The 26360-nt window shown below is 47.6% G+C and overlaps 2 protein-coding genes across 2 annotated transcripts in view; both read left to right on the forward strand.

Moving 5' to 3' along the window:
- On the forward strand, positions 1 to 10204 carry LOC133361382 (zinc finger protein OZF-like). The gene is made up of 2 exons (XM_061580311.1): positions 1 to 63; positions 5038 to 10204. The coding sequence occupies exon 2, from the start codon at positions 5078 to 5080 to the stop codon at positions 6626 to 6628; it is 1551 nt and encodes a 516-aa protein (XP_061436295.1). The 5' UTR covers positions 1 to 63; positions 5038 to 5077; the 3' UTR covers positions 6629 to 10204.
- Positions 10205 to 12002: 1798 nt separating this feature from the next.
- The window catches only part of LOC133361383 (zinc finger protein ZFP2-like), a 45286-nt gene continuing 30928 nt past the window's right edge, over positions 12003 to 26360 (forward strand). The window contains exon 1 of the mRNA XM_061580313.1: positions 12003 to 12043. The gene's annotated coding sequence lies outside the window, so the exon portion shown is untranslated. The remainder of the gene's footprint in view (positions 12044 to 26360) is intronic.

Consider the following 26360-nt stretch of genomic DNA (forward strand, 5'->3'; position numbering starts at 1 on the left):
TCACCTCCTGCTGCCGCGTGACGTCACGAGCTGCTACACCGCGCTCGCTCTCCCAGATCCGAGGTGAGAAGTTAACATCGTTGTTGTTGTCGTGGTGGTTGTTGTTGTTTGCCCAGGTAGAGCCTCTCTCCGTCTCTCTCTCGTAGGGATATCAATTGAGTAGCAGCGAGTATGGAATCGATGTCCAGGTTGGAACATTACAACGCGGGGCCGAGCCACGCGGGGCCTTGCCTCCTGCCCTCGCCTGATTGCATTTGCTTTAATCCTCTGCTTAAGTTTAATTCGTCTTCATCTGGCTCACTACTTCATGGGACCTCCTTTGCCAGTAGCAACATATAAGAAGAGGTTTTTCCCCCCTTTCTTGGCAACAAAACAGGTGTTAAGATATTCTTGGTTCTTTCGGTAAAGTCACGCAGAAGGGAAATAATAAAGTGATACAATTTCTTGCTGTGGATTTCACAGCTGACGATGATTGCTCGTGTTGCAGTCAAAACGTGAGAATTTTTTAAATTTTTTAATTCTGTTTTTCTTCTACGTGACGGTGTGAAAAACAGCAAGAATTTATAAAAAAATTTTTATGAAATTTTCTTGCTCGTGTTGCAGTCGAAACGTCGTGAGAAATGTTTTTATTTTATAGTTTTTCTTCTACGTGACTTTAGGTGTGAAAAACAGCAATACATTTTTGCCGTGTTTTTCACACCCGACGCTGATTGCTCGTGTTGCAGTTGAAAAGTCGTGAGAAATGTTTTTAATTTATTGTTTTTCTTCAACGTGACTTTAGGTGTGAAAAACAGCAAGAAATTTTTTGAAAATTTCGGATGATTTTATTGCTGTGTTTATCACACCTGACGATGATTGCTCGTGTTGCAATCGAAACGTCGTGAGGATTTTAAATTGTTTCATATTTTACTTTACCGAAAGAATCAAGAATATGAATCCCTGCAGTCACGAAAGCTTTAAATAAAAATTTAGGTGTTAAGATGTTTAAACGCCGACCTGAAACCTTTTGCAAGCAATCGTGTCTGCATTAACCACAATATACTCGCGATCAATATGCAAACAAAACACATGCTGTGATAATCTGTGCATTGTCTGTGAAACTGATTGGTCCACACTAGAGACGGCTTTCTTTCGAGCCTAGTCTCTAACGGTGTTAGATCAGAGGACAGCGCCAAAAGGCGTACACAGCACAAAGACAACGCCACCATCAGAACAATGACAGCTCGGGGTGAGCAGTTACATCATGGGACCTCCTTTGCCAGTAGCAAAATATAAGAAGAGGCTTTTCCCCTTTTATCATTTAAAGATTTGTACAATTTTTGTTTTGGGATATTTTTTGTATATGGTTTCTCCGTGTTTATTTCAACTGGTTGGACCATCTCTAGCTCCGCACACCTACCTTGATGCACCCATCTCAGGCCTATATAAGACCTTATCTCAGCAGCTTTTTCTCTCACCTGAAGACGATTGCTTGTTTTGCGATCGAAACGTCGTGATCTATTATTTTCTATGTACGCGACTTGACCAAAAGACCCAAAGAGTATTAATTCCTGCAGTCACGAAAGCTTTAAATCAATAAATAACTATGTAGTTTGAGAAGCTCCCAATGCACCATTGGAACCTCCTTTGCCAGTAGCAAAATATGATAATTGTTTTTTTACCCTTTTATCTGGCAACAAAACTGACACCTTTTTTTTTACCAGGAGTCATGTTTGCATTGACCACAATACCTGCGGTCAGAATGCAAACAAAAACACAACTCTGATAATGTATGCACTGTCCTTGAAATTGATTGGTCCACACCCGAGACAGCTTTTCTTAGAGCCTAGTCTCACATGCTGTTGGACCAGATGACGCCAAAAGGCGTACAACTCAAAGACAATGCACCATCAGAGTATGAGAGCTCGGGGTAAGAATTTACACCATTGGAACCTCCTTTGCCAGTAGCAAAATATGATCATTGTTTTTTTACCCTTTTATCTGGCAACAAAACTGACACCTTTTTTGAGTTGTACGCCTTTTGGCGTCATCTGGTCCAACACCATATTAACTGCCCTGCTGGTATGCTGCAGGGCAGTTAATATATATTTTCTCTGCAACAACGATGAGGTCGGAAGAGCGACGCCCACATGAATAGGTGGAGCGCTGGGTTCCTAAAACCCAGCAAGACAGTTGGGAACACAGCTGGTTCATCTGTCAGTCATCCCTTGACACCTGGATCATTCCCATTACCTCCTGACAAGGAATCCGCACTTACATGGCCTTAAATTGCACCTATCATGGCATTAGCACAGGGATAAGGTTACTTGCAATTCGTCATGAATGGTGGATTTTTGTTTATATATGTTAATGATGCATGTGAAATGTATGTGTATTTAAGAGTTTATCTTTGTGGGGAGCTGTGGTGCAGTTATTTCACTGCATTATGAACTCAACAATTAGTTTGATTATCACCGACAGCAAACATGATTGATAAGTGAAAGCTGAACTGCTTGTGGGCCTCTGCTATGTTGATTGATCTTAAATTAATTACATGATGAAGGGAGGAAGCGTCAATACTGAGCAGATGAAGGCGGCCAGACATGGTTCTGGACACACCACCACTTTTTACCATGTGTGACAGTGTCAAGTTTGTATTTGCAGTAAATTATATTAACTATTGAACATGGAGGTGAAATTAAAACAATCGTTTATTTTAGTTTCCCTCTGGAACTTTTTGGAAGAATGGAAACAGGAAATTAACAGCACATATGCTGCTGAATTAAGATCTGTTCATCCAAGCATTCAAGCAAATCTGAGCCTGGCTTCACACCTCTAAAGTTGAGATTGAACATTTATTGATGCATTTCTGCATAATACAAATAGTATTATTCCCAACGGCCTTTGCTATGTTAGCTGAAATTTGCTTTTATAAATACTACTTTTGCAGCCAATAAGCCGAAATTGTGTGCTTGGTGTTGTTGTATATGCCGGATTATGAAATTTTGATAAAGAATAAAAGAAATTAATGACATTTTAAACAATGCGTAAATCACATAAATTATGTTAATGTATGTAATTATATTAATACATTATGATAATTGATATAATCGTATTAATGTATGCAAATGCATGTGATTATGTTAATGTTTATGTAATGTTAGGTCTCCAAATTCATATCTCATCGCAGGTTACATTTCTTATGAATAAGAAAGTTTTGCATGGACTGGGAAAGAAGCACTCGAACACTTGGTGTTAAGCAATTTTAATTCTAAACAACATATGACACTAATATGCAAAGGCAAAAGTATTCGTCAATAGATTCATTGGCAAGATTATGCAATTAACGAAAATAAATGTATCAAACATTTCGCATTCATGTAACTCGACGGCAGCAACTGCTTTGCACAATCAGTTGATATTGAATGCACCGCCTTGAAATGGCAACCCTTTTTGAAACACAAAGATAACTTTTTGAAATTCTTATTCGTGTGCGTGTTGTGTGTGCGTTGTCCCCTTGTAAAATTAATATTTTAAGCCGAGGCAAGGCGCTGTGTGGGAGCTTGTGGGGTGGGGGAGGGGATACAACCAGCTCTTCAGAGGTTACTTCTCGCTTGGGCGTGGCCGCAGCGAGCCCGTCCTGCTTTCTCTCTCCACTGCTAGATTGAGCGGCGTCGGCACGACGCTCGCCGTCGTGGCGTGCAATGATTCCGTCGTCGGATAGCGCCGTTCCTCCACTGCTGGATGACGAGTCGGCACGACGCTCAGTGACGCCCGGGTGTGCTGCTCGTGCACTCTCTCCACCGCTTGATGAGTGGCGTCGGCACAACGCTCACCGTCGTGGTGCGCGATGATTCCGTCGTCAGATAGCGCGCAGCTCCTCCGCCGCTGGATGACGAGTCGGCACGGCGCTCCCTGTCGTGGTGCGCGATGATTCCGTCGTCGCTGCTGGACGTCTTGTTTGTTTTCACTGGGTGTTGGTCGGTGTGTGTGTGTGTGTATCAAACACACGGCGCATTCGATGGCGCTCTCTCTCTTGGTGGCAGCTCCAGTCTTCTCCACTGCTGTATGATTGTTGAGTCGGCACTATGCTCACCTTCGGTGGTGCCCAATAGCGCTCGCAGCTCATCCGCAGGTCGTCAGTGCTGACACTCTTTCTCCCTTGGCGTGCAGCTACCAGCTTCACGCGGGTACTCGCTGATGCCTCTCCCACCCTCACTTCAGGGGTTTCGTTGGGTCAGGTTCTCTCACGAGAATGATAGCTGGAATTTCGCAAGCTTCACTCGCACTTAACCACACCTCGCCACTTCGTTCTGCGAGAAGCGACACCGGCCATTGGTATCAGACTTCTGCGACTCCAACGACCCCTCCTCGTTCCATCTTTCCTCAAAGCACGATGCGCCCCAGCTCCCCTTGCGAGCCCCGTCGCAACGCCGCGTCGCAAGCCGAGTCCCGAGACTGAGCACGACTCGAACCAGACTGCTCACAGACTTCTGTGCGTTTGTGCTTAAACTCAAAAACGTGAACCCCTCCCCTCTGCGCATTTCTTGCGAGAGAGACAACAAACCGAAAAAAAACCAGACACCCTCCCGACCCCTCCTCGCGACCCTTTCTAACCCCCTAAGTATTTATGGTGCCATCTGTTTGTGCCGGACCGTTGGAGACAAAGGTGGCTGGGGGAGGTCCTGACGTTTGCAGTTTCTTTTGGTGGCATTCCACTTTCCCAGATGTCTGTCGTGGAACGTGGCGAGTAGTGGGTTGTTTTCATGATTTAATAATAAATAAATAAATATGTAAATTTGTTGCCCTATTTATTCTTAATCTTCATTTTTGGAAAACAGGGCATATGTACAACAGTGTTTTGGGTTAACATTTATTTTGAAGATACTAGGGCTTCCAGGCATATTTATAACCATTTGCCCTCTCATTGTGTGTCTGAACATCCCGCGTGATGAATTGGGGATAATCTTGAATATATGAATAAAGATAGATGTGTAAGTCATTACTCTGTGCCTCGATACTGATGAAGATGGTGTGGACATTTTTTTCTGTCTGCAGCTGATGCTTCTGCTGATGCTTCCTCTGCAGAATTGGTCTGATGGAGCAAAGGCACACAGCGCGGCTCGGTAGACAAAGACAACAATGGGACCAGTATGCAAGCAGCATGGATTCTACTGGAAATGTTAAACAGGACCAGAGATCTCCAACGGGAGAGAAACCCTTCAAGTGCAGTGTGTGTGGGAAGGCATTTTCATATTCATCTTATCTTAAAATACACCAGAGAACACACACAGGAGAGAAACCCTTCAAGTGCAGTGTGTGTGAGATGGCATTTTCACAGTCATCTTATCTTAAAATACACCAGAGAACACACACAGGAGAGAAACCCTTCAAGTGCAGTGTGTGTTGTAAGACATTTTCAAGATCAATTTATCTTAAAAAACACCAGAGAACACACACAGGAGAGAAGGCCTTCAAGTGCAGTGTGTGTGAGATGGCATTTTTAGATTCATCAAATCTTAAAATGCACCAGAGAACGCACACAGGAGAGAAACCCTTTACGTGCAATGTGTGTGGGAAGGCATTTTCAAGTTCGTCTTATCTTAAAATACACCAGAGAATACACACAGGAGAGAAACCCTTCAAGTGCAGTGTGTGTGAGTTGGCATTTTCAAGTTCATCTAATCTTAAAATCCACCAGAGAACGCACAAAGCAGAGAACCCCTTCAAGTGCAATGTGTGTGAGAAGGCATTTTCAAGTTCATCTTATCTTAAAATACACCAGAGAACACACACAGGAGAGAAACCCTTCAAGTGCAGTGTGTGTTGGAAGACATTTTCAAGTTCATTTTATCTTAAAAAACACCAGATAACACACACAGGAGAGAAACCCTTCAAGTGCAGTGTGTGTGAGATGGCATTTTCACAGTCATCACATCTTATAATGCACCAGAGAACGCACACAGGAGAGAAACCCTTTACATGCAGTGTGTGCGGGAAGGCATTTTCAAGTTCGTCTTATCTTAAAATACACCAGAGAATACACACAGGAGAGAAACCCTTCAAGTGCAGTGTGTGTGAGATGGCATATTCATATTCATCAAATCTTAAAATACACCAGAGAATACACACAGGAGAGAAACCCTTCAAGTGTTCTCTGTGCGGGAAGGCGTTTGCACAGTCAACACAGCTTAATACACACCAGATAACACACTGGCATCAGAAGACCCCCAAGGAGTGTAGTCTGAAATCGACTTGTGAAAGTCAAAGTGCTGCAATGAGCCCATCCCTCCTGAAAAAAGAACCAGAAGTAAATTCCAGCTTGGACACTATGAAATGTATCAAGATGAAATTTGAAGAGGCGAAGGTGAAATTTGAAGAGGCGACGGTGAAGAGCGAAGAAGTGACAGTGAAGAGCGAAGAAGTGAAGGTAAAATGTGAAGATGAACATTCAACTCCAAAATCGGACCTTCACATCAATGGAGGCACTCCAAAATCGGACCTTCACATCAATGGAGGCACCGTGAAGCAGGAGGAGAATTCTGACTGTGAGGCAGAGCGAGGCAACTCCCAGCAGTTTGTGGAAGTGGAGGTGTGGGTGGACTTCTTAGACAATACAAAGTCAAATGGAGAACCTGTAGATGTGTAAGCTTGGGACAATGAAGCTGCAATAGAACGTGAAGTTGAACACTCCATTCCTAGGTTCAACCTGCAGAGTAAGAGCGGTCAGTATTTGTGGACCTGTGGGTTGGGTAGATCTCTAATTAGGAGCGAGAGCCAATAAGCTCCCAAGCATTCACTATGTTATAAACAGGACCCTGCGGGGTGGGCTGGTAGGAACGAATAACCAAAGAATATAAACAATGTATTATTACACTTGTTTAGCCAGGAAAGCCCCACCGAGTCTAAAGGTTTTTGTAGGGTCCTGCCAAGTGTTTGCAGTAGGGGGCGATGTTGCTACACCTAATCGGACGATCCGAAGGGAGATTTTGAGGCCTAGTTCTAGGCTTTAGGCCTATCTGTAGGCTTTAAGGCGCTGTGACCTAATTTGTAATTTAAATGTTTTAATTGTTAATGTATAATTTTAATGTTTTAATTATTAATGTAAAAGCTTTAAATGTAAATGTTTTTTTATTTTTAAACATCAGGGAATGTAACATTGTTAAACATTAACTCCCTTTCACACACGCGGGGGTACGATACGAAGGGAGACTGTGAGGCCTAGTTCTAGGCGTTAGGCCTAGCTGTAGGCTTTAGGGCGCTGTGAGTTTTTTTTATTTAATTTCAAAGTTTTAATTATAATTATTAATGTATAATTTAAATGCTTTAATTATTAATGTAAAAGCTTTAAATGTTAATGTTTCTATTTTAAAACATCAGGGAATGTAACATTGTTAAACATTAACTCCCTTTCACACACGCGGGGGTACGATACGAAGGGAGACTGTGAGGCCTAGTTCTAGGCTTTAAGCCTAGCTGTAAGCGTTAGGCCGCTGTGAGTTAATTTTTTATTTAAATATTTTAATGATTTATGTAAAAGCTTTAAATTTAAATGTTTCTATTTAAAAACATCAGGGAATGTAACATTGTTAAACATTAACTGCCTTGCACACACGCGGGGGTACGATACGAAGGGAGATTTTTTGGCGTATTTCGAGGCTTTAGGCCTAGCTGTAGGCTTTAGGGCGCTGTGAGTTAAATTTGAATTTAAAAGTTTTAATTAAAAGCTATCTCAGGGAATTATAAGGTAATGTTACACTTGTTTAGCCAGGAAAGCCTCATTAATTTAAATGTTTTAATTAAAAGCTATCTGAGGGAATTATAAGGGAATGTTACACTTGTTTAGCCAGGAAAGCGTCACTGAGTCTAAAGGTTTTTGTAGGGTCATGCCAAGTGTTTGCAGTAGGGGGCGATGTTGCTACACGGACGGACGGTCGGACGGACGGTCAGGCGGACGGACGAAATCATCTATTGTAGGCTGGTCCACTTCGTTCCTACCAGTATACTATTAACATTTATATGGTGCTTGCTTAATTGCCTCAGCAACTCGGAGTTTTCTATCATATCTCATCACAAACACTCAAAGAGCACGCCTTTTGGCGTCCTCTGGATTAACACCGTTTGATACTAGGCTCGAAAGAAAGCTGTCTCTGGTGTGGACCAATCAGTTTCAAAGACAATGCATATGTTGTGTCCTATGACTAGCCACACAATGATCCGAGGGGAGAGAAATTCACGTAAAGACAGAGACACGACCCATACATCGAGACTACTGCAAGTTACAGAAGACTACAAGCGACAGAGAGTACTGCGACGGGCAGACTCCGGGGCATGTGTCTCGCAGAGAAGAGGGGCGAGGTGATGCTTGGTGCTGAGTTCGGCATGGACTGACAGTATCGCTGAGAGTTTCATTCTACATTTATCCTGATGTTTTGAGTCGCATGCAAAGTCAAGGATTGCGATGAGTTGTATTGTAATAAGCTTTCACAGTTGTTTAAGAGGTGTGCAAATACAATTTACAAGTTTTGAGAGTGAGTTCCAGCTCCCATGAGCAGCTGCGATCGGCAGGCTCCGGGGAAACTGCCCCCGTGACTGGCACATCGTCAACGAGCTGCACCAGCAGAAGCCACGAGTCTACGAAATAAACACAAAGAGTTACTTACTGCAAGCAGCAAGATCTGGGGTGGGACTCTAGCAATGGTTCACCGAGTACGAGCTCGGCGCTGACAGAAGAAGTATCTCTCAAAGTTATTCTACACTGAGTGCCAGCTCCCACGAGCAGCTGCAGCCCAGGAGATAGAGTGACGAGCAACGACGAGCAATCAACCGGGAGAAAGGGTGGACGCCCAAGCATCGACCAAGCCAGCATCGCAGAGAACCAGCTGCACGGTCAACCAGGCATCGCCAGAGAGCACGGAGCCGGAGAGAGAGCGTAGCAGCGCCACCGAGCAAGGGTGTCAGCTGCCAGCGGACAAGCGGCGAGCGCTGTCGAGCACCTTCAAAGACAAACATCGTGCCGACTCTGCTCATCCAGCAGGGTAAAGAGCCTGACCAGCTGCCCGTGAGGAGGAGGAGAGCGCCAGCGAGAGCGCCGTGGGTTCGACCCACACACACCGACCAGCACCAGCTGTGAACCAAGACACGAGTGAGGAACGGCGACCTGCAGACGAGCTGCGGGCGCTATCTGACGACGGAATCATCGCGCACCGCCGACGGCGAGAGTCGTGCAGACTCTTCACCCAGCAGTGGGCAGCAGCTCCAGCTGTCGCCGAGCAAGAGAGAGAGCGAGGAAGCTGTGTACATGACTCTCCCCCACACTCGCATACCACGTATCATCCAGCGTCTTCTTGACGCAAAGAATTGATCAAGGAGACAAAACCACCAAACACACACATACCGCACATACCGGGACTAATAATAATAAAAATAATGATAAGAGTGTGTCAAGTATTATCTGATAGTGAAGAACATTGCTGCCCATTGAGTCACGTGGATACGGTCGTTGAGAAGTTTTTTTAGTCGTTCTTTTTGTTAATTTTAACTGTACCGATGAATTCATTGACGAAACTAAACGTTTAGAAACCTACGTTACGAATCCACACACTCACAGGGAGACTCTTGTGTTGAAATCTTTCTTTTGATCACAGAATCTTGCCCGCTATTTTATTGAAGCCTTAGCCAATTGATAAGCATTTGCTGAAGCAGGCACACTGTGCCGCACACCATTGTTCCAAGACATTTAGTTAATTAAATATTCTACCAATGAATTCATTAAGGTCTATATTTGCATTCGGGACATGTTTCTTTATTGCCGTTTGTATGAATATCGTCACATTAATTTTTAAGGACTTTATCCTATGCTCGCGTTACTCTGAGGAATTAACCGATTGCTCTGTTACCCAGTTTAACAACGTAATCATTGAGGGTTAAATGTAAGGATCAATGAGGAGCACATCTCCAGGAGTACAGTGTTGACAATTCCAAGCATAAGAGTTCGCATATTAGAGTTATGTTTTTGTTTAGAAATTAAAGTTGCTTAACACAGAAGTGTCTGAATGGTTCCTTCCTAAGTTCATGCATAATGATCTTATTTATAAGAACTGTATCCTTTGGCGAGATCTGAATTCTGAGACCTGATAGAATTACACTAAAACATAATCAGTAAAAGTTAAAGCGAGAATCTTTGTGTTATCACGATTAGTAAGAAGACGATTTTTTCACGGACCAGCGGGGGGGGGGGGGGGGGGGGGTTGCAGGGATGGTTTCATGATGATTCAAGAACATATTTATTGTGCACTTTATTTATATTATTACATTGTAGTATGAAATAATTATACAACTCGCCATAATGCAGAATCAGTGGGAGCCCTGAGCTTGTTTTCCTGTAACGAGATGGTGGGAGACGGTGACAACCGAAGTGTGTTGCATATGTCCAGTCTACTCCATAATCTCGTTTTGGTTGCTGTCACTGCAGAAAACCCTGCTTCACAAAGATAGGATGTTGGAAATGGAAGCAGGCTTTTCAGTGCTTTTGTGACAATCTCAGGATATTCCGCCTTGACTTTAATCCAGAACGTATAGAGATTTGAAGTGGTCTCAAAACATACTTTTAAGGCCACCTTCGTTTGCGATCTCAAGCAGTTGATCCTCTTCTAGCACAGACAAAGTCGATTTACCTGGCTTATTCACAAATGGGTCGCGGGTCCATTCCTTCCCAGTTCGGGGGTCTTTTGTGGTTGGGAAGTAATGCTCAAACTCTTTTAAAAGCTGAGATAGGTTTTAATGCACCAGCTGGGAGAAAGGCCCTGGCTCAGTCTCTTTCAAAATCTCTGCTAGTGTTTGAAACATGTCAAAAGCTCCAATGTTCACTCGTCGCCCCCATAATTCCAGTGTGGCTTTGAATGCAGCCACTTTATCTGCCGAATTGAACAGAGTTGTCGATCTCCCTTGAAATGACATTGATTACGTTGAGCAGGCTTAACATGTCACACAAGTTAGCAAGTTTTTGGACCCATTCTGTGTCACTGAAATGTGCTGCCAGTGGTGACTGTTTTTCTAAAAGATGTCTCTGGAGTGGCTCTCGCAACTCAAAAACTCTGGCCAGTGATCTACCTTTAGAAAGCCATCTCACTTCTGTGTTTTAGAGATGATGTGTGGTGAGCGCACTGCGCTACGAATCCGGCGATCCGAGTTCGATTCCCGCTCACGGCCACCACGATTATTTTTACTGGTCCTGGGCTTCCCCTAGGTCGACTCAGCCTCAAACGAGTAACTGATGTGGTGTGTGAACATCGCCACTGGGGAGACAAAGGCGGCCGGGCGTGGTGAATCCAAGTCCCGGGCGAAGCCGGGTAGTCAAGCTAGTCTTCTATATATGAAAGGAAAATTTGTGAATGTGTTGTCCGTTCAAAATGTTTAGCTGTACTTCCCGACATGCAACGAACTTGAAATTTGCAATGTGGGTACTTTGCAAAATGTACACCATGAAAAAATTATAAAAAAAATAAACTTTTGTTTTTTTTTGGGGGGGGGGGGGGGGATGACCATGAAGTGTGTGGCGAGAATCGATATCTGCTGAGCGTTTGTGGTATTGATTAAAAGGGAATAGGCCGATTCTAAATAAATCTACAACCTTCGATTCCTTTGTGCGATCTAAAGAATCGAATTTTTCCACCGCGCGTTGGGATTTATTTACATTTTATTAAAAAAATTATTCATAAGAATAATAAAAAAAAAATTATTTGTATATGTTATGTTTTTAATTTTCTTGAGAAGTTTTTCAATAAAATTTTCCCCCAGGCAGTACCTTATAAATGAAACAAACTATCAACTGGCGAACCATTAACATAATTTATTCATAAATGCTATCGCTAGTTCATTGTGACTGGTTCAGCATCGACGACTCATCACTGGACATGAGCCCGTCTCATTAACATAATTTATTCAGTTACACTGCCGCTCGTTGTGGGAGGAAATTGTGTTGAACACCGCAAGTGACGTCATGTCACCTGCTGCCGCGTGACGTCACGAGCTGCAACACCGCGCTCGCTCTCACAGATCCGAGGTGAGAAGTTAACATCGTGGTTGTTGTTGTCGTGGTGGTTGTTGTTGTTTGCCCAGGTAGAGCCTCTCTCGTAGGGATATCAATTGAGTAGCAGCGAGTATGGAATCGATGTCCAGGTTGGAACATTACAACGCGGGGCCGAGCCACGCGGGGCCTTGCCTCCTGCCCTCGCCTGATTGCATTTGCTTTAATCCTCTGCTTAAGTTTAATTCGTCTTCATCTGCCTCACTACTTCATGGGACCTCCTTTGCCAGTAGCAACATATAAGAAGAGGTTTTTTCCCCTTTTTTGGCAACAAAGCAGGTGTTAAGATATTCTTGGTTCTTTCGGTAAAGTCACATAGAAGGGAAATAATAAAGTAATACAATTTCTTGCTGTGGATTTCACACCTAACGATGATTGCTCGTGTTGCAGTCAAAACGTCGTGAGAATTTGTATTTATTTTATTTTTCTTCTACGTGACTTTAGGTGTTAAAAACAGCAAGAAAATTTTTCTAAATTTTGGAAAATTGTCTTGCTGTGTTTTTCACAGCTGATGATGATTGCTCGTGTTACAGTTGAAACGTCGTGACATGTTTTATTTTTTTATTTGATTGTTTTTCTTCTACGTGACTTTAGGTGTGAAAAACAGCAAGACATTTTTAGAAAATTTTGGATAATTTTCTTGCTGTGTTTATCACACCTGACGATGATTGCTCGTATTGCAGTCGACACGTGAGAATTTTTATGTTATTTTTATTTTATTGTTTTTCTTCTACGTGACTTTAGGTGTGAAAAACAGCAAGAAATTTTTGGAAAATTTTCTTGTAGTGTTTTTCACACCCGACGATGATTGCTCGTGTTGCAGTCGAAACGTCGTGAGCATTTTTATTTATACAGGTAGGAACAATGTTCCACACTACCCACCAGGGATTTATTGTCTGTCTGTCTGACTGTTTGTTTGTCGTGCATAAATAAATATATAACATAAACAGCTCTTTGATTGGTGGAGACCTACTTCCGGGTACGGGAGAGGGGAGGTGCCTAAGGGAGGAGGGTCAGGGGAGGGGCCTAAGGAAGGGGGGAGTCAGGAAAGGGGCCTGAGGGGGGGGTCAGCGGAGGGGCCTGAGGGAGGGGCCTAAAGGAGGGGGGGGTCAGGGGAGGGGCCTAAGGGAGGCGGGTGCGATAGTTATTAAGGGGGCTGTCTGCCTGGCTACCTAAAGTCAAGTTATTTTTTTATACATACAGGTAGGAACAACAAGTTCCACACTGCCCACCAGGGATTTGTCCGTCGTGCATCTTATTCGCTGCGTTAACTCTTTCATGCCACTCGAGGCCATCTTGGTGCCAGTCCTTTCTCACCCCACCACCTCTGTGCTCTCTCCCTCCCACACCGATGGTGCTTCAAACAATGGTGCTTCAAACAATGGCGAATAGGCTTCAACGTTAATATTAAGAGTCTGCTATTAAGAGTCTTCAAGGCGGTACGTGACTCCACAGATATTTGCTTTATTACTAAAAACACCATGAGTATATTGATATGCTTTTTTCTCGTATCTCTTGACGCAGAATAAGCTGCCTATGCACATATAATATCGTATTGTAAGTTAGAGTACTGGCGAAGCGTACTCAGTGTTTTGTATCTCCTGCACTTTTATTATCGATTTGTACCGTTTGCTTATGGAATATTGTATTGATTCCTAAGTCATGGAATCTATAATCTACTTTTTGAGTACTTGACCAAACTGCTTGGTGCATGGCACGCATTTTTACAGACGCATGTTGCAATGTCATTGTTCTGATCATTATAGATACAATATAAACAATATAATAAACGTACACCACTTGGTCAAGCCACTGCTAGATGAAGGCCTAACCATGCCATGTCAGTCATTGAGCTTGTTTTGACCATACTTCACTCCGGTCATTGTGGGTGTGCTGAAGATTGGTAATGCGTTTTTTTAATAGGCTTTTGTGCATGCAATTATCGCAACACCCTTAAAAATTCAATGAACATCCCTAACTGGACATGTGTGCATGGTGGCAATGGCTGCCTGTGACCATGTTTACGATTCAACTGGAGTCCCCCCCCACTCCCAGCACACTTTCCAGTTTTTCAATTAATTGTGATAGATTTACAGTCATTATTTCATTATTTTTATTTCATTTTGACCATCTCTATTTTAATTCATACAGTTATTTTTTGGTTACTTTACTTTCTCCTCAATGCAACATTGCAAAAATGCAAGTAGAGTTTTAATTAGGCTTGGCCAAGACACATCGTGGCTAAAAGGGATAATAGCAAGTGGACAGAACTTGGGATGCAATGTCAACCGATGGAGAAAACACGTGTGAGAAAATAACCACCACAGAGATGAAGCAATGAGATCATTTCATGCGCATGAGCTGGGTGGATCACAAGATCATGAGGGATGGTGACAATATCGGGGAAAATATTGGGGAACCTTTTCTCCCAGCAGTAGATTGAGCATGGCTGATGATGATGATGAACATTAGCATGTAATGTACATGCATTGTAAATAATCTAATCTCACGTGACTTGTTTATTTGTCAGGAGCATAATAAATTTCAGTTGATGAATTTATTTTACGTGCCTACTCAACGCTTTGGGTAGTTGCTACATTTGTGGGTAAGACACGAGGTTGCCATTTCTTAATTTGAAAAAAATAGGTTTGGCATTTCTTATTTATAAATTATTCTGACATGATACATATGTAACGGGTTCCGGAGACACTTCTAGATGTACTTCTTTATTACAATACAACACTCCAACAGTACTCCAACTCTCCAACAGTCCTGATACTCTGTTACAGCCTAGGTACACAGCCTAGCTACACAGCCTAGATACACAGCCTAGATACTCTACTCTGGCTACGCTCCGGAACTCGCCCTCACAAGGCCGTAGAGTCGGGAGTTCCAGAGTCCCAGCGCTGGCTCTCACAGCATCCCAGGGTCTTCAGATGGCTGGTCGTGGGTCTTGGGTCTTGAGTTACAACTGCCCCGATCGTCCAGGGAGCTCTCCTTTTATGCCTGGTCCGACGAGGGGTGGGGCCGTGTGCGCCACCAGACATCCCACAGAGCACACACAGCCCCCCCCCCCCCCCGTTGGCGGCGCCAAAAAGGCTTAAGCGCCTGGGAACCCAACGCCTGGCGCCCAAAGGCTTAAAAGCGTCTGGACCCCCTGGGAACCCAGTGCCTGGCGCCCAGAGGCTTACGCGTCTGGACCCACCTGGGAACCCAGAGCCTACAGCAGCCCCTCCCTTCTTATGTCACTACATTACCCCCCTCTACGTAGCCTCCAGCCGACCCGGCTGTCAAAAAAAAATACAATTGTACAAGAAATTATTTGTTAACCATCAGAATGAGTGTGTGACAATCAAGAAAAAATAATGAGAAGAAAGCGCCTCTTTCCCTCCTGTGGTCACCGATGCAGAACAACACTGTATAAACACATATATGCAGGATGAACGCACGCCCCAATCGCCCACTATACATGATGGCAAGGTGAGTGGCGTCGCGGTGGGACGAGAGTTCGTGGGCGGGGGTCATGAAAATCGTTTGAGTTTTGAGCGAGTCCGAGTGGCAGGTCCATCGGTCGCGACGGAGGCGGGAGGGGACCGACGACCCGCTGTTGCGCTTGTGTCCTGGGTCGCTGATCCCGCGGGCAAGCTTGTTCTCGCTTGGTCGGCCGTGGCGGATTTCATTCCCAAGGCACCTGAGGGCGGGACAGCGGGACCTGCCCGAGAGTTAGAAGCAGGATCATCGCGGCGCGGCTAGTCATGCATTTCGCGCTCTCGGCCCCGGAGAAGTGAAGGAGGTGTGTAGGGTTGAATGTAAGGTTTTAGATGTGACGGGTGCACGAACCAACGTCGCTTGCCATGCTGGATCCTGACACACTGCGGGCGGAGAACGCGAATAATAACAACCGGGCCTCTCCAAGGCTTAAGCAGTTTTGAGGAAGTAGCCAATGGTACCTGCGGGCAGTGGAGCCAGGCGCGGTCCCCTTCCACCCAAACGTGGCGGGATGTGTGGAGATTCCGCAGCCGCTCGTTGGCAAGCTGACGGGCTTCTGAGTTATTTTGAGCAGCCTCCCGGGCATCCATGAGACGACGCACATTAGCACGGATGTGGTCGGCAATCTTAGCCTTAGGTGCGGGCTGTTTAATGTGCAATTGTACGTCGATTGGGGGGCAAACGTCCCTACCATACATAAGATAGAATGGCGAGTACCCCGTGGCAGCATGGGGCGCCATTCTATAGGCGGCCAAGACACCAGGTATGTGGAGATCCCAATCAGTCTGTGACTCAGACACCTGGTGGCTTAGCATGGAGGTAAGTGTCCTATGTAATCGCTCGACCATACCGTCAGTCTGGGGGTGATATGGCGAGGTGCGAATTTTGTGTGTCCCTAGCAGGTTGCACACATCCCGCAACAGCGTGGAAGAGAAATTTTTCCCTTGGTCGGTCAGCAGGCGTTCGGGAGCACCCTTGTCCAGGACGTAGCCCTGGAAAAAGGCCTCCGTAATGGCTGCTGCAGACTGGTTGGGGATTGGCCAGGCCATGGCCCATCGGGTAAAATATTCGACCCCAACCAAAAGGTACTTACTACCCCGAGGAGTAGCGGGAAACGGACCCAAAATATCCAATGCGACGATCTCATTGACCCGGGAAACTTTAATGGATTGGAGCGGCGGGCAGGACGGCCTAGCAGGTGGTTTCCGCCGTGCACATTCTGTGCAACCTTGCACAAGGTCAGCCACATCGTTTGCCATGCCCGGCCAGAAAAAGTCCAATTGGATTTTAGCTAGTGTTTTCTGAACACCCAAGTGCAAGAGGCGACTGGGTTTCCCACACAAGTCGCCCCCGCAGGGAGGTGGGCACCACCAATGTGTGGGATTGGGACCCCCCATCCCAATGCATGAGGACGCCTTCCCGGATGACATATGATACGGGGCCCCCCTGCCCCCTGTGACCCTCGGCATCCCTAGCGCGGCGTCTCAATTTGAGGAGGGAGACGTCTTCCATCTGAAGACGTCCCCAGACGTCCAACCCGAGGCCCAGCAATGCGTCCTGCGGAACTTGCGTGGAGGGAGCCCCGTGGTCCCCGACCCCATCCCCGGCCGCAGCCGCAAGGGATGGGGGCGGTACCCCGTCAGGCTGCCTACAACGCCCCGCACCCAAAAAACAAGCACAGCGCCCATTGTTCGGCAGTCGCGACAACCCGTCGGCGTTCCCGTGTTAAATCCCCTTGCGGTAAATGACAGTGAACGCAAAGTCCTGGAGGATCTCGAGCCAATGCGAGAGCTGTCCAGATGGTTGGTCCACTCGCAAGGCGTATTGTAGCGCCGCGTGGTCGGAGCGTACTGTGAAATGCCTGCCATACACGTATGGCCTGTACTGCTTTACGAAAAAAACGATAGCAAGCAATTCGCGGCGCGTCACGCAGTAACGTTGCTCCGCGGGCGACAGCACCCTGCTGCCATAGGCGACGACGCGCTCCACTCCATTGACAATTTGCGACAGCACCCCTCCAATTCCGGTGTTGCTGGCGTCTGTATCCAGAATGAACGGAGTGGTAAAATCTGGATAAGACAGGGTAGGAGCATCGACCAGTGCTTTTCGGACGGCATTGAAAGATGCCTGTTCTAACTCTCCCCAGCGGAATTTGACCCCTTTGGCCGTTAATGCGTGGAGGGGCTTCGCGATGGATGCGAATCCCGCAACAAATCGTCGATAATATGAGGCGAAGCCGATAAAACTCCGCACCTCCCCAACAGAGGTAGGAGTTGGCCATGAGCGCACGCAATTTGTCTTTTCGGGGTCCGTGGCAATTCCCGAGCGGCTGACAATATGGCCCAAATAACGAACCGAATCCCTCATGAGGTGGCACTTTTGCGGTTTGAATTTGAGGTTAGCCGCTCGCATTTTAAGGAAAACTGCCTTCAATCGCGTGAGGTGTTCATCAAAAGTTTTGCTGAACACGATTACATCGTCGAGGTAGATTAGGCAAGAATCCCACTGGAGCCCAGCGAGGACCAGCTCCATCAGGCGCTGGAACGTCGCCGGGGCCGAGTGAAGACCCATGGGAAGTCTGTTGAATTGGAACAGTCCCTGCGGCGTGCGAAAGGCCGTCTTTGGTTTGGATGCGTCATCAAGGGGTAGCTGCCAAAACCCCGAGAGGAGATCCAAGGTGGAGAAGTAATGCGCACCTGCTAAGGCATCGAGCGACTCGTCCATCCTGGGAAGCGGGTAGGCGTCGGCCACAGAAATCTTATTAAGTTTCCTGAAGTCAACACAAAAGCGGAGGCTCCCGTCGTGCTTCTTAACAAGAACGATCGGCGCCCCCCATGGGCTATTTGATGGCGCAATGACATCGGCCGCCAACATATTGTTGACGGCCACCCGTACATGTTCCTTTTCGGCCGGGCTCAACCGGAATGGGTTTTGACGAATTGGAGCGGCATCACCCGTGTCGATGTGGTGGCTTAGCAATTTAGTGCAGCCAATGTCGAATTTGCTTTGACTGAAAACGTCAGCGAAATCGCTCAGCAGCGTGCGTAATTTAGCATGCTGTAATGGTGACAAATCGGCAGAAGTGGAGCAAAGCGCGTCGAGCCATCCTGTGTCAGGACCTGGCTTGGCAACGGAAGAGAACTCGCCCCCTACGTGACCCACGATCACATCTTCTGGCGGGGCTGGCGTCGCGTGAGCAAGCACCATTCCCTGACAGATAACGGCCGTTTCCAATCCCGCGTTAAAGACCTGGATAAAGGGGTCGTGGTCGCTTCGCACGAGCGTTTGTGCACACACGAGGTCCGGCACCCGCTCAGCTGAACGCGAAGGCCCGATCACAGCACCCCCCATGAACGCCGCCAACGCCTGCACCGTCGTAGATGCGGAGTGCAACCGAGTGGGTGTGGGTAGGAAGGCCATGCGTCGGCCGGAGGGGAGCTCAATACACCCTTTGTTAATGAGAATTTTAATGGGCATCTTCCCCAAGAAATCTGTTCCGAGGAGGCACGGAACGGCGAGGGTTGATGAGACCAAAATGGGCCCAACTAATTGGACGTCAGCAATGCGGATCTGAGCATTGATCCGTCCGGTGATGCCCAACGAACCCCCATTTGCGGCATAGCATGGCACATCAGCTGGCTGCAAGGGACGGCATGTATCGGGCAAAATGTTATAAATTATGTCTGAAATGATGGTCGCCGACGCACCCGTATCGATCAACATACGAACATCAACGCCCTCGATGGAACCCACTACGGCAGAGGACCCCGCCGCAGCGGCAACGACCCTATGGGCCAATTCGGACCATTGACCCGGTCCGAGCGCCCGGTTGTTCAATGATGGGCCCGAATCCCCCTCCTTCGAAGCATGACCCCCCTGTGTGGTGTGAGGGTGCGTGCTTGTTGTAAGTGGGGGCCGAGAGTGCGAGATGTCGTGACTCGCCTGGGTATGCCGAGGATAAGGTGGTGGCCGAGGCGCCAGAGGTCCTGAAGTCCGGCGTCGGGGGACCCGGCAGCCGGACGCCACATGGCCCCGAAGGCCACAGTTGTGGCAGACGATGGACGCTCCGTCCTGGCGCGAGGTTGGCCGGTCCCGCTGGTGGTGATCTCGCTGGGATCGCCAGTTGGACGATCCGCGATTTTCTGTTGCTGCGAAGGCCTGATGAGGCCCCGAATGCACGTCATAGGCTTGTGCATCAGGTGGGCCTGCGCAGGCGGCGATGGTCGTGTCCTCATCGCAATGTAGGTGTGCTTGGATGCACCTGGCAGCACGTAGCGACGTGAAGTCGTCGTCGTCGTCGGCTGTCGGCATGGCAACTCGAAGCTGGCGGGCCAAGCTCATGAGCTTCTGCAGCACGAGTGACTCCACAGCGTCTTCATCCATGCGAGGGTAGGCAACCTTCGCCATGGCCAGCAGCGCGCTGCGGTACCCCATCGCCGACTCGGAGGCCTTCTTCCTCCTCGCATCGAAGCGGTGACGTGCTTCGGATGGGGGTCCATAAATCAGCCGCATCTGATGAAGGGCATCCGTGAGCGTGGCATGTTTCGCGCGTGGCACAGCAAGGAGTGCTGCGAGGGAGTCGTCGTCGAGCATGGCCGGGAGGCCCTGGAGCGCTTCATACTCCGACCAGCCGGACGTCTCTATAAGAGAGACGAACCGGCGTTCGAACGCTGCCCACTCACCCCCCTCTGAAGAAAATGCCTTGAGTGCCGGCAGGCGTTGCTGGACGTGAGCCAAGCTTCCGTTGCCTGGCAACCCGGCTAAAGCTGGCTGCGCGTTCGCAGCGCTCTCACTCGGCGGTTGCCAACAGCTGTCACCCGGCGGTGAGGCACGCAGCGCTGACGACGCGGCGTCCTCGGGATGGCCCACGCTGGGCCCGGAAGTGACGTCGCTCCCAGCGGCCACTGCTCCCTCCGCAGAAGTGACGACACACCCGGATGTGTTTGTGTTGGAGCCGGCGGAATGGCGCGGCCGCTGCGCCGCCTCTCTCCCTCCTGCCTCCGCCTGTGAGCGACGCATGTCGTCCAGGATGGAGACGGTGGCGTGGAGCAGCTCGGTGAGGCGAAGCAGCGTTTCCTCCATTGCTGCTCCCGACGCTGGAGGAGGATCGGCAGGTGTGGTGGACGCCTGCTCAGCCGGCGGTGCGGCGTCGTTGTCGGCCCGAGTTGGCTGCCCCGTCGCCGCTTGCTCCTCAACATCGCCGTCAGGACTGAAGGTACGTGGCTTACTTCTTGTCTCCATTGCCACCTCTGACGCCAAATGTAACGGGTTCCGGAGACACTTCTAGATGTACTTCTTTATTACAATACAACACTCCAACAGTACTCCAACTCTCCAACAGTCCTGATACTCTGTTACAGCCTAGGTACACAGCCTAGATACACAGCCTAGATACTCTACTCTGGCTACGCTCCGGAACTCGCCCTCACAAGGCTGTAGAGTCGGGAGTTCCAGAGTCCCAGCGCTGGCTCTCACAGCATCCCAGGGTCTTCAGATGGCTGGTCGTGGGTCTTGGGTCTTGAGTTACAACTGCCCCGATCGTCCAGGGAGCTCTCCTTTTATGCCTGGTCCGACGAGGGGTGGGGCCGTGTGCGCCACCAGACATCCCACAGAGCACACACAGCCCCCCCCCCCCCCCCCCCCCCCGTTGGCGGCGCCAAAAAGGCTTAAGCGCCTGGGAACCCACCTGGGAACCCAGAGCCTACAGCAGCCCCTCCCTTCTTATGTCACTACACATACATCGTGAGTGTGATAAAGGATAATTGGCAGTATTTTATTATTATACAGCTATTATTGACAGTATTTGAATCTTATACAGGGAGGAACAACAGGTTCCACACTGCCCACCAAGGATTATTTGGCTGTCTGTCGTGCATATTTGTCTGTCGTGCACTCTGCGCAGTTCAGTGACTGTGACTGTCTTGGCATATTGCAGTTTGCTTGACTGCAAAAGTTTTCTGGCGCGATCGCCGACGTTCAGTGCAACCATCGGCGGTGTGGAGAAAGTGGGGATGTTCGCAACCATCGGCGACGTCTGGCCACAGTACGGCGGCGGGCGCACAATAAAGGACGAGATGCCCGAAGATCGTGCTGCCCGACTGGAGCGCGCGCGCGTCTCGTTGGCTGCCCGACGTGCCGCGCCCCAGACGCCCGAAGAGCGTGTTGCCCGACTGGAGCGCGCGCGCGTCGCGAAGGCCGAGGAGCGCGCGCGCGTCGCGAAGGCCGAGAAGCGACGCGTCAGCATCGATACTAAGGACGCCATGCTGGCGTCTCTGGCTGAGACCGCTCTCGCTGAGCAGGACCCTAGTGAGGAGACCGTCAGGTTCCTGGCGAAGTCGCAAAATTTCGCGAAGGATCCGCGTCTGGCGCTGCTGTATTTCCACCTGTGCGCAAACCATCCCGATGCCTTTGTTTTCAATGATGAGAGCCTGCATAGGCCTAATGGACCCGCGGTCTGCGAGCGGATCCTACGAGCCATTGGCGGCGCGGTAGGCCACGACGATGCTGTGCACTGTCAGCGCAGTGCGGCTGCCCGTGACCCCGGCACGGGACACATCGCGGCGTGCGCGTCGTGCAATGAGTTTCTCTTTGATGCAAATAAGACCATCGTCGACGCCGGCCCCGTCGAACAGCTTCCCATTGTGTTCCGCCTCACCAATGAGCAAGTCGCCGAGCAGTGCACCCTGCCGGAGCATCTCATTGAACGGCACGTCTCCGTGCTGCGCGTGAACGACGTCCGGTACCATCTCAATCCGGATCTCGTGCCCGACATCAACAACGTCGTCCTGTGCTCGACCTGTGCGAAAAATCCGGCCGATCACGACTTCAGCCTCTACAACGGGCACGACTGTGGTCGGCGGGGGTCGCTGCCCAAAGTGAACAGCACGACGCTCAACGCGATTTTACCCGCCCGAGCCTTCAATATTGACATCTTGATAAGGGCCAGCCACTCAACGGGGAACGCCATTTGTTTCATGCAAGACGGTCCTGTCGAGGTGGCCAACGTGCTGCCCCGGGTTTCCCCGGTGTGACACCCGCAGGTGACCTTTCTCGGGCCGCGCGACGCCTGGCGGAAGGCGCAGGCTCGTTTCCGCGACATGTACAACATCGACGTCACCGGAGCGTACCAGTGGCTCGAGTTCTGGACCGGGGTCAAACATCCGCGATTCGACGGCATTACCATCGACAATTCCTCCGAAATGCGCCGACGCCTGGACGAGGAGGGTGCCGCCATCGAGAACGACGCCATCTGCAATGACGATGTTGACGTCGCTGCAATGAATGCGCACGTGGACGATGACGACGTCAACAACGACGTGCCAGAGTCACGGCGGTCTTGCCCAAACAATCTCTCCTCAGTGGCGGTGTCAACCTGGCGCTGCAGGCGCTGAACTACATCATTCACCCCGACGACAAGAATTCCGGAGATCGTGTTCCCCCTCCTATCGCAGTGGTTTCACGCGGCGAAGACCCAATCGTCAAGTGGGACGAGAACGATGTCCTCATATCGGCGGTTTTCGCGTCTTTGTTCCTTCTGGGCAAGGGATTGTCCAAGGGCACGTTGCGGCCAAATATACATTTGACGAAATGGCGAATGGACATTGGCAAAAACGGCATGTGGCAACCACGCGTGGGACCACAGGCTCGCAAGCCACTCGTCCCGCGCGGGAAACGGTCGCGGCCGGAGGAGCCAGCTCCGACGCCGCAAGAGTCTGCTGTGGCGGTGAAGCGGCGACCAAGCCCACCTCCGCCCGGCGTCACTCCACGTTGTCCGCCCCCTGTCTCGGTCGAACACGTTGTCTTCGTTCCGGGATACGGAAGGCTGTTCCCGAACGACTTCCGCTGCTTACAACCTGGCCAGTGGTTGAACGACACCATCATCAACCTGTTCGGGCAGTTCTACTGCCTGCTGCGAGCGGCATACGTCCACCTGTTTAACACGTTCCTGTACACAAAGTTCTTGGCGGGCCATCTCGACGACTTGAATTGCATCTTCGATGGCGTGTCTTCCAGGCCGGTGTGGATCATACCGATCCACGACCAGTCGCACTGGCAGATCTTGGTCATCGTCAACGCCACGTGCCACCAAGGTCGACTGCCATGCTGTTAGACTCAATGGCTGCGTGCGGGCAGTCGTGCAACGCCAAAAACATCGCGGCCTTCGCCAGCACGGTGGTGGACTGGGTCGTGCGCGCCGAATCGGTGAGCACGCCGGTGGCGATCACCACCGTGGCAATCACCACGGTGCTTGTGCCGCAGCAACCGAACGGCTACGACTGCGGCGTCTACGCCCTGCTCAACATCATGCACCTGGTGCGCCATTACGACAACATCGTGGCCGTTCAAGGACCAGGTCAGGTGGATTGGCGCGCGTGGTACACGCAGGAGGCGGCGTCACAGCACAGGCGCGACCTGCTGCAACAACTACATGAACTTAAAGACCTACACCAATAAATCAACAATCATCATCTGATGCAATAGTAACAGCTACAACTTCCAACACGACTACGATATCCAACACGGATCGCACGAATGCGCTGTCCAACCAAGTTCCTACCTGCTCACTCTGAAGGAACGTGTTTTCATTTTCTTCTAGGTGTGAAAAACAGCAAGAAATTTTTTCAAAATTTTGGAAAATTTTCGTGCTGTGTTTTTCACACCTGACGATGATTGCTCGTGTTGCAGTCTAAATGTCGTGAGAATTTTTTTTTATTTCATTGTTTTTCTTCTACATGACTAGGTGTGAAAAACAGCAAGAAAATTTTTCTAAATTTTGGAAAATTGTCTTTCTGTGTTTTTCACAGCTGACGATGATTGCTCGTGTTGCAGTCGAAACGTCGTGACATGTTTTATTTTTTTATTTTATTGTTTTTCTTCTACGTGGCTTTAGGTGTGAAAAACAGCGAGACATTTTTAGAAAATTTTGGATAATTTTCTTGCTGTGTTTATCACACCTGACGATGATTGCTCGTATTGCAGTCTAAACGTGAGAATTTTTATGTTATTTTTATGTTATTGTTTTTCTTCTACGTGACTTTAGGTGTGAAAAACAGCAAGAAATTTTTGGAAAATTTTCTTGCCGTGTTTTTCACACCCGACGATGATTGCTCGTGTTGCAGTCGAAACGTCGTGAGAATTTTTTTTTTATTTAATTTTTCTTCTACATGAATTTAGGTGTGGAAAACAGCAAGAAAATTTTTCTAAATTTTGGAAAATTGTCTTGCTGTGTTTTTCACAGCTGACGATGATTGCTCGTTTTGCAGTCGTAACGTGAGAATTTTTATGTTATTTTTATTTTATTGTTTTTCTTCTACGTGGCTTTAGGTGTGAAAAACAGCAAGACATTTTTAGAAAATTTTGGATAATTTTCTTGCTGTGTTTATCACACCTGACGATGATTGCTCGTATTGCAGTCGAAACGGGAGAATTTTTATGTTATTTTTATTTTATTGTTTTTCTTCTACGTGACTTTAGGTGTGAAAAACAGCAAGAAATTTTTGGAAAATTTTCTTGCCGTGTTTTTCACACCCGACGATGATTGCTCGTGTTGCAGTCGAAACGTCGTGAGAATTTTTTTTTTTTCATTTTTCTTCTACATGAATTTAGGTGTGGAAAACAGCAAGAAAATTTTTCTAAATTTTGGAAAATTGTCTTGCTGTGTTTTTCACAGCTGACAATGATTGCTCGTTTTGCAGTCGAAACGTGAGAATTTTTATGTTATTTTTATTTTATTGTTTTTCTTCTACGTGGGTTTAGGTGTGAAAAACAGCAAGACATTTTTAGAAAATTTTGGATAATTTTCTTGCTGTGTTTATCACACCTGACGATGATTGCTCGTATTGCAGTCGAAACGGGAGAATTTTGATGTTATTTTTATTTTATTGTTTTTCTTCTACGTGACTTTAGGTGTGAAAAACAGCAAGAAATTTTTGGAAAATTTTCTTGCCGTGTTTTTCACACCCGACGATGATTGCTCGTGTTGCAGTCGAAACGTCGTGAGCATTTTTATTTATTTCATTTTTCTTCTACGTGACTAGGTGTGAAAAACAGCAAGAATTTTTTTCAAAATTTTGGAAAATTTTCGTGCTGTGTTTTTCACACCTGACTGATTGCTCGTGTTGCAGTTGAAATGTCGTGAGAATTTTTTTTTTATTTCATTGTTTTTCTTCTACATGACTTTAGGTGTGAAAAACATCAATAAAATTTTTCTAAATTTTTGAAAATTGTCTTGCTGTGTTTTTCACAGCTGGCGATGATTGCTCGTGTTGCAGTCGAAACGTCGTGACATGTTTTATTTTTGTATTTTATTGTTTTTCTTCTACGTGACTTTAGGTGTGAAAACAGCAAGAAATTTTTGGAAAATTTTCTTGCCGTGTTTTTCACACCCGACGATGATTGCTCGTGTTGCAGTCGAAACGTCGTGAGAATTTTTTTCATTTTTCTTCTACATGAATTTAGGTGTGGAAAACAGCAAGAAAATTTTTCTAAATTTTGGAAAATTGTCTTGCTGTGTTTTTCACAGCTGACAATGATTGCTCGTTTTGCAGTCGAAACGTGAGAATTTTTATGTTATTTTTATTTTATTGTTTTTCTTCTACGTGGGTTTAGGTGTGAAAAACAGCAAGACATTTTTAGAAAATTTTGGATAATTTTCTTGCTGTGTTTATCACACCTGACGATGATTGCTCGTATTGCAGTCGAAACGGGAGAATTTTGATGTTATTTTTATTTTATTGTTTTTCTTCTACGTGACTTTAGGTGTGAAAAACAGCAAGAAATTTTTGGAAAATTTTCTTGCCGTGTT

This window comes from Lethenteron reissneri, chromosome 72 (assembly GCF_015708825.2).
Source record: "Lethenteron reissneri isolate LAM-NWPU_2019-01 chromosome 72, ASM1570882v1, whole genome shotgun sequence".
Classification (NCBI taxonomy): domain Eukaryota; kingdom Metazoa; phylum Chordata; class Hyperoartia; order Petromyzontiformes; family Petromyzontidae; genus Lethenteron; species Lethenteron reissneri.

What these genes read in the sequence shown, in the direction of transcription:
- LOC133361382 (XM_061580311.1), top strand. Translation starts at nt 5,078, where the DNA reads ATGGAGCAAAGGCACACAGCGCGGCTCGGTAGACAAAGACAACAATGG.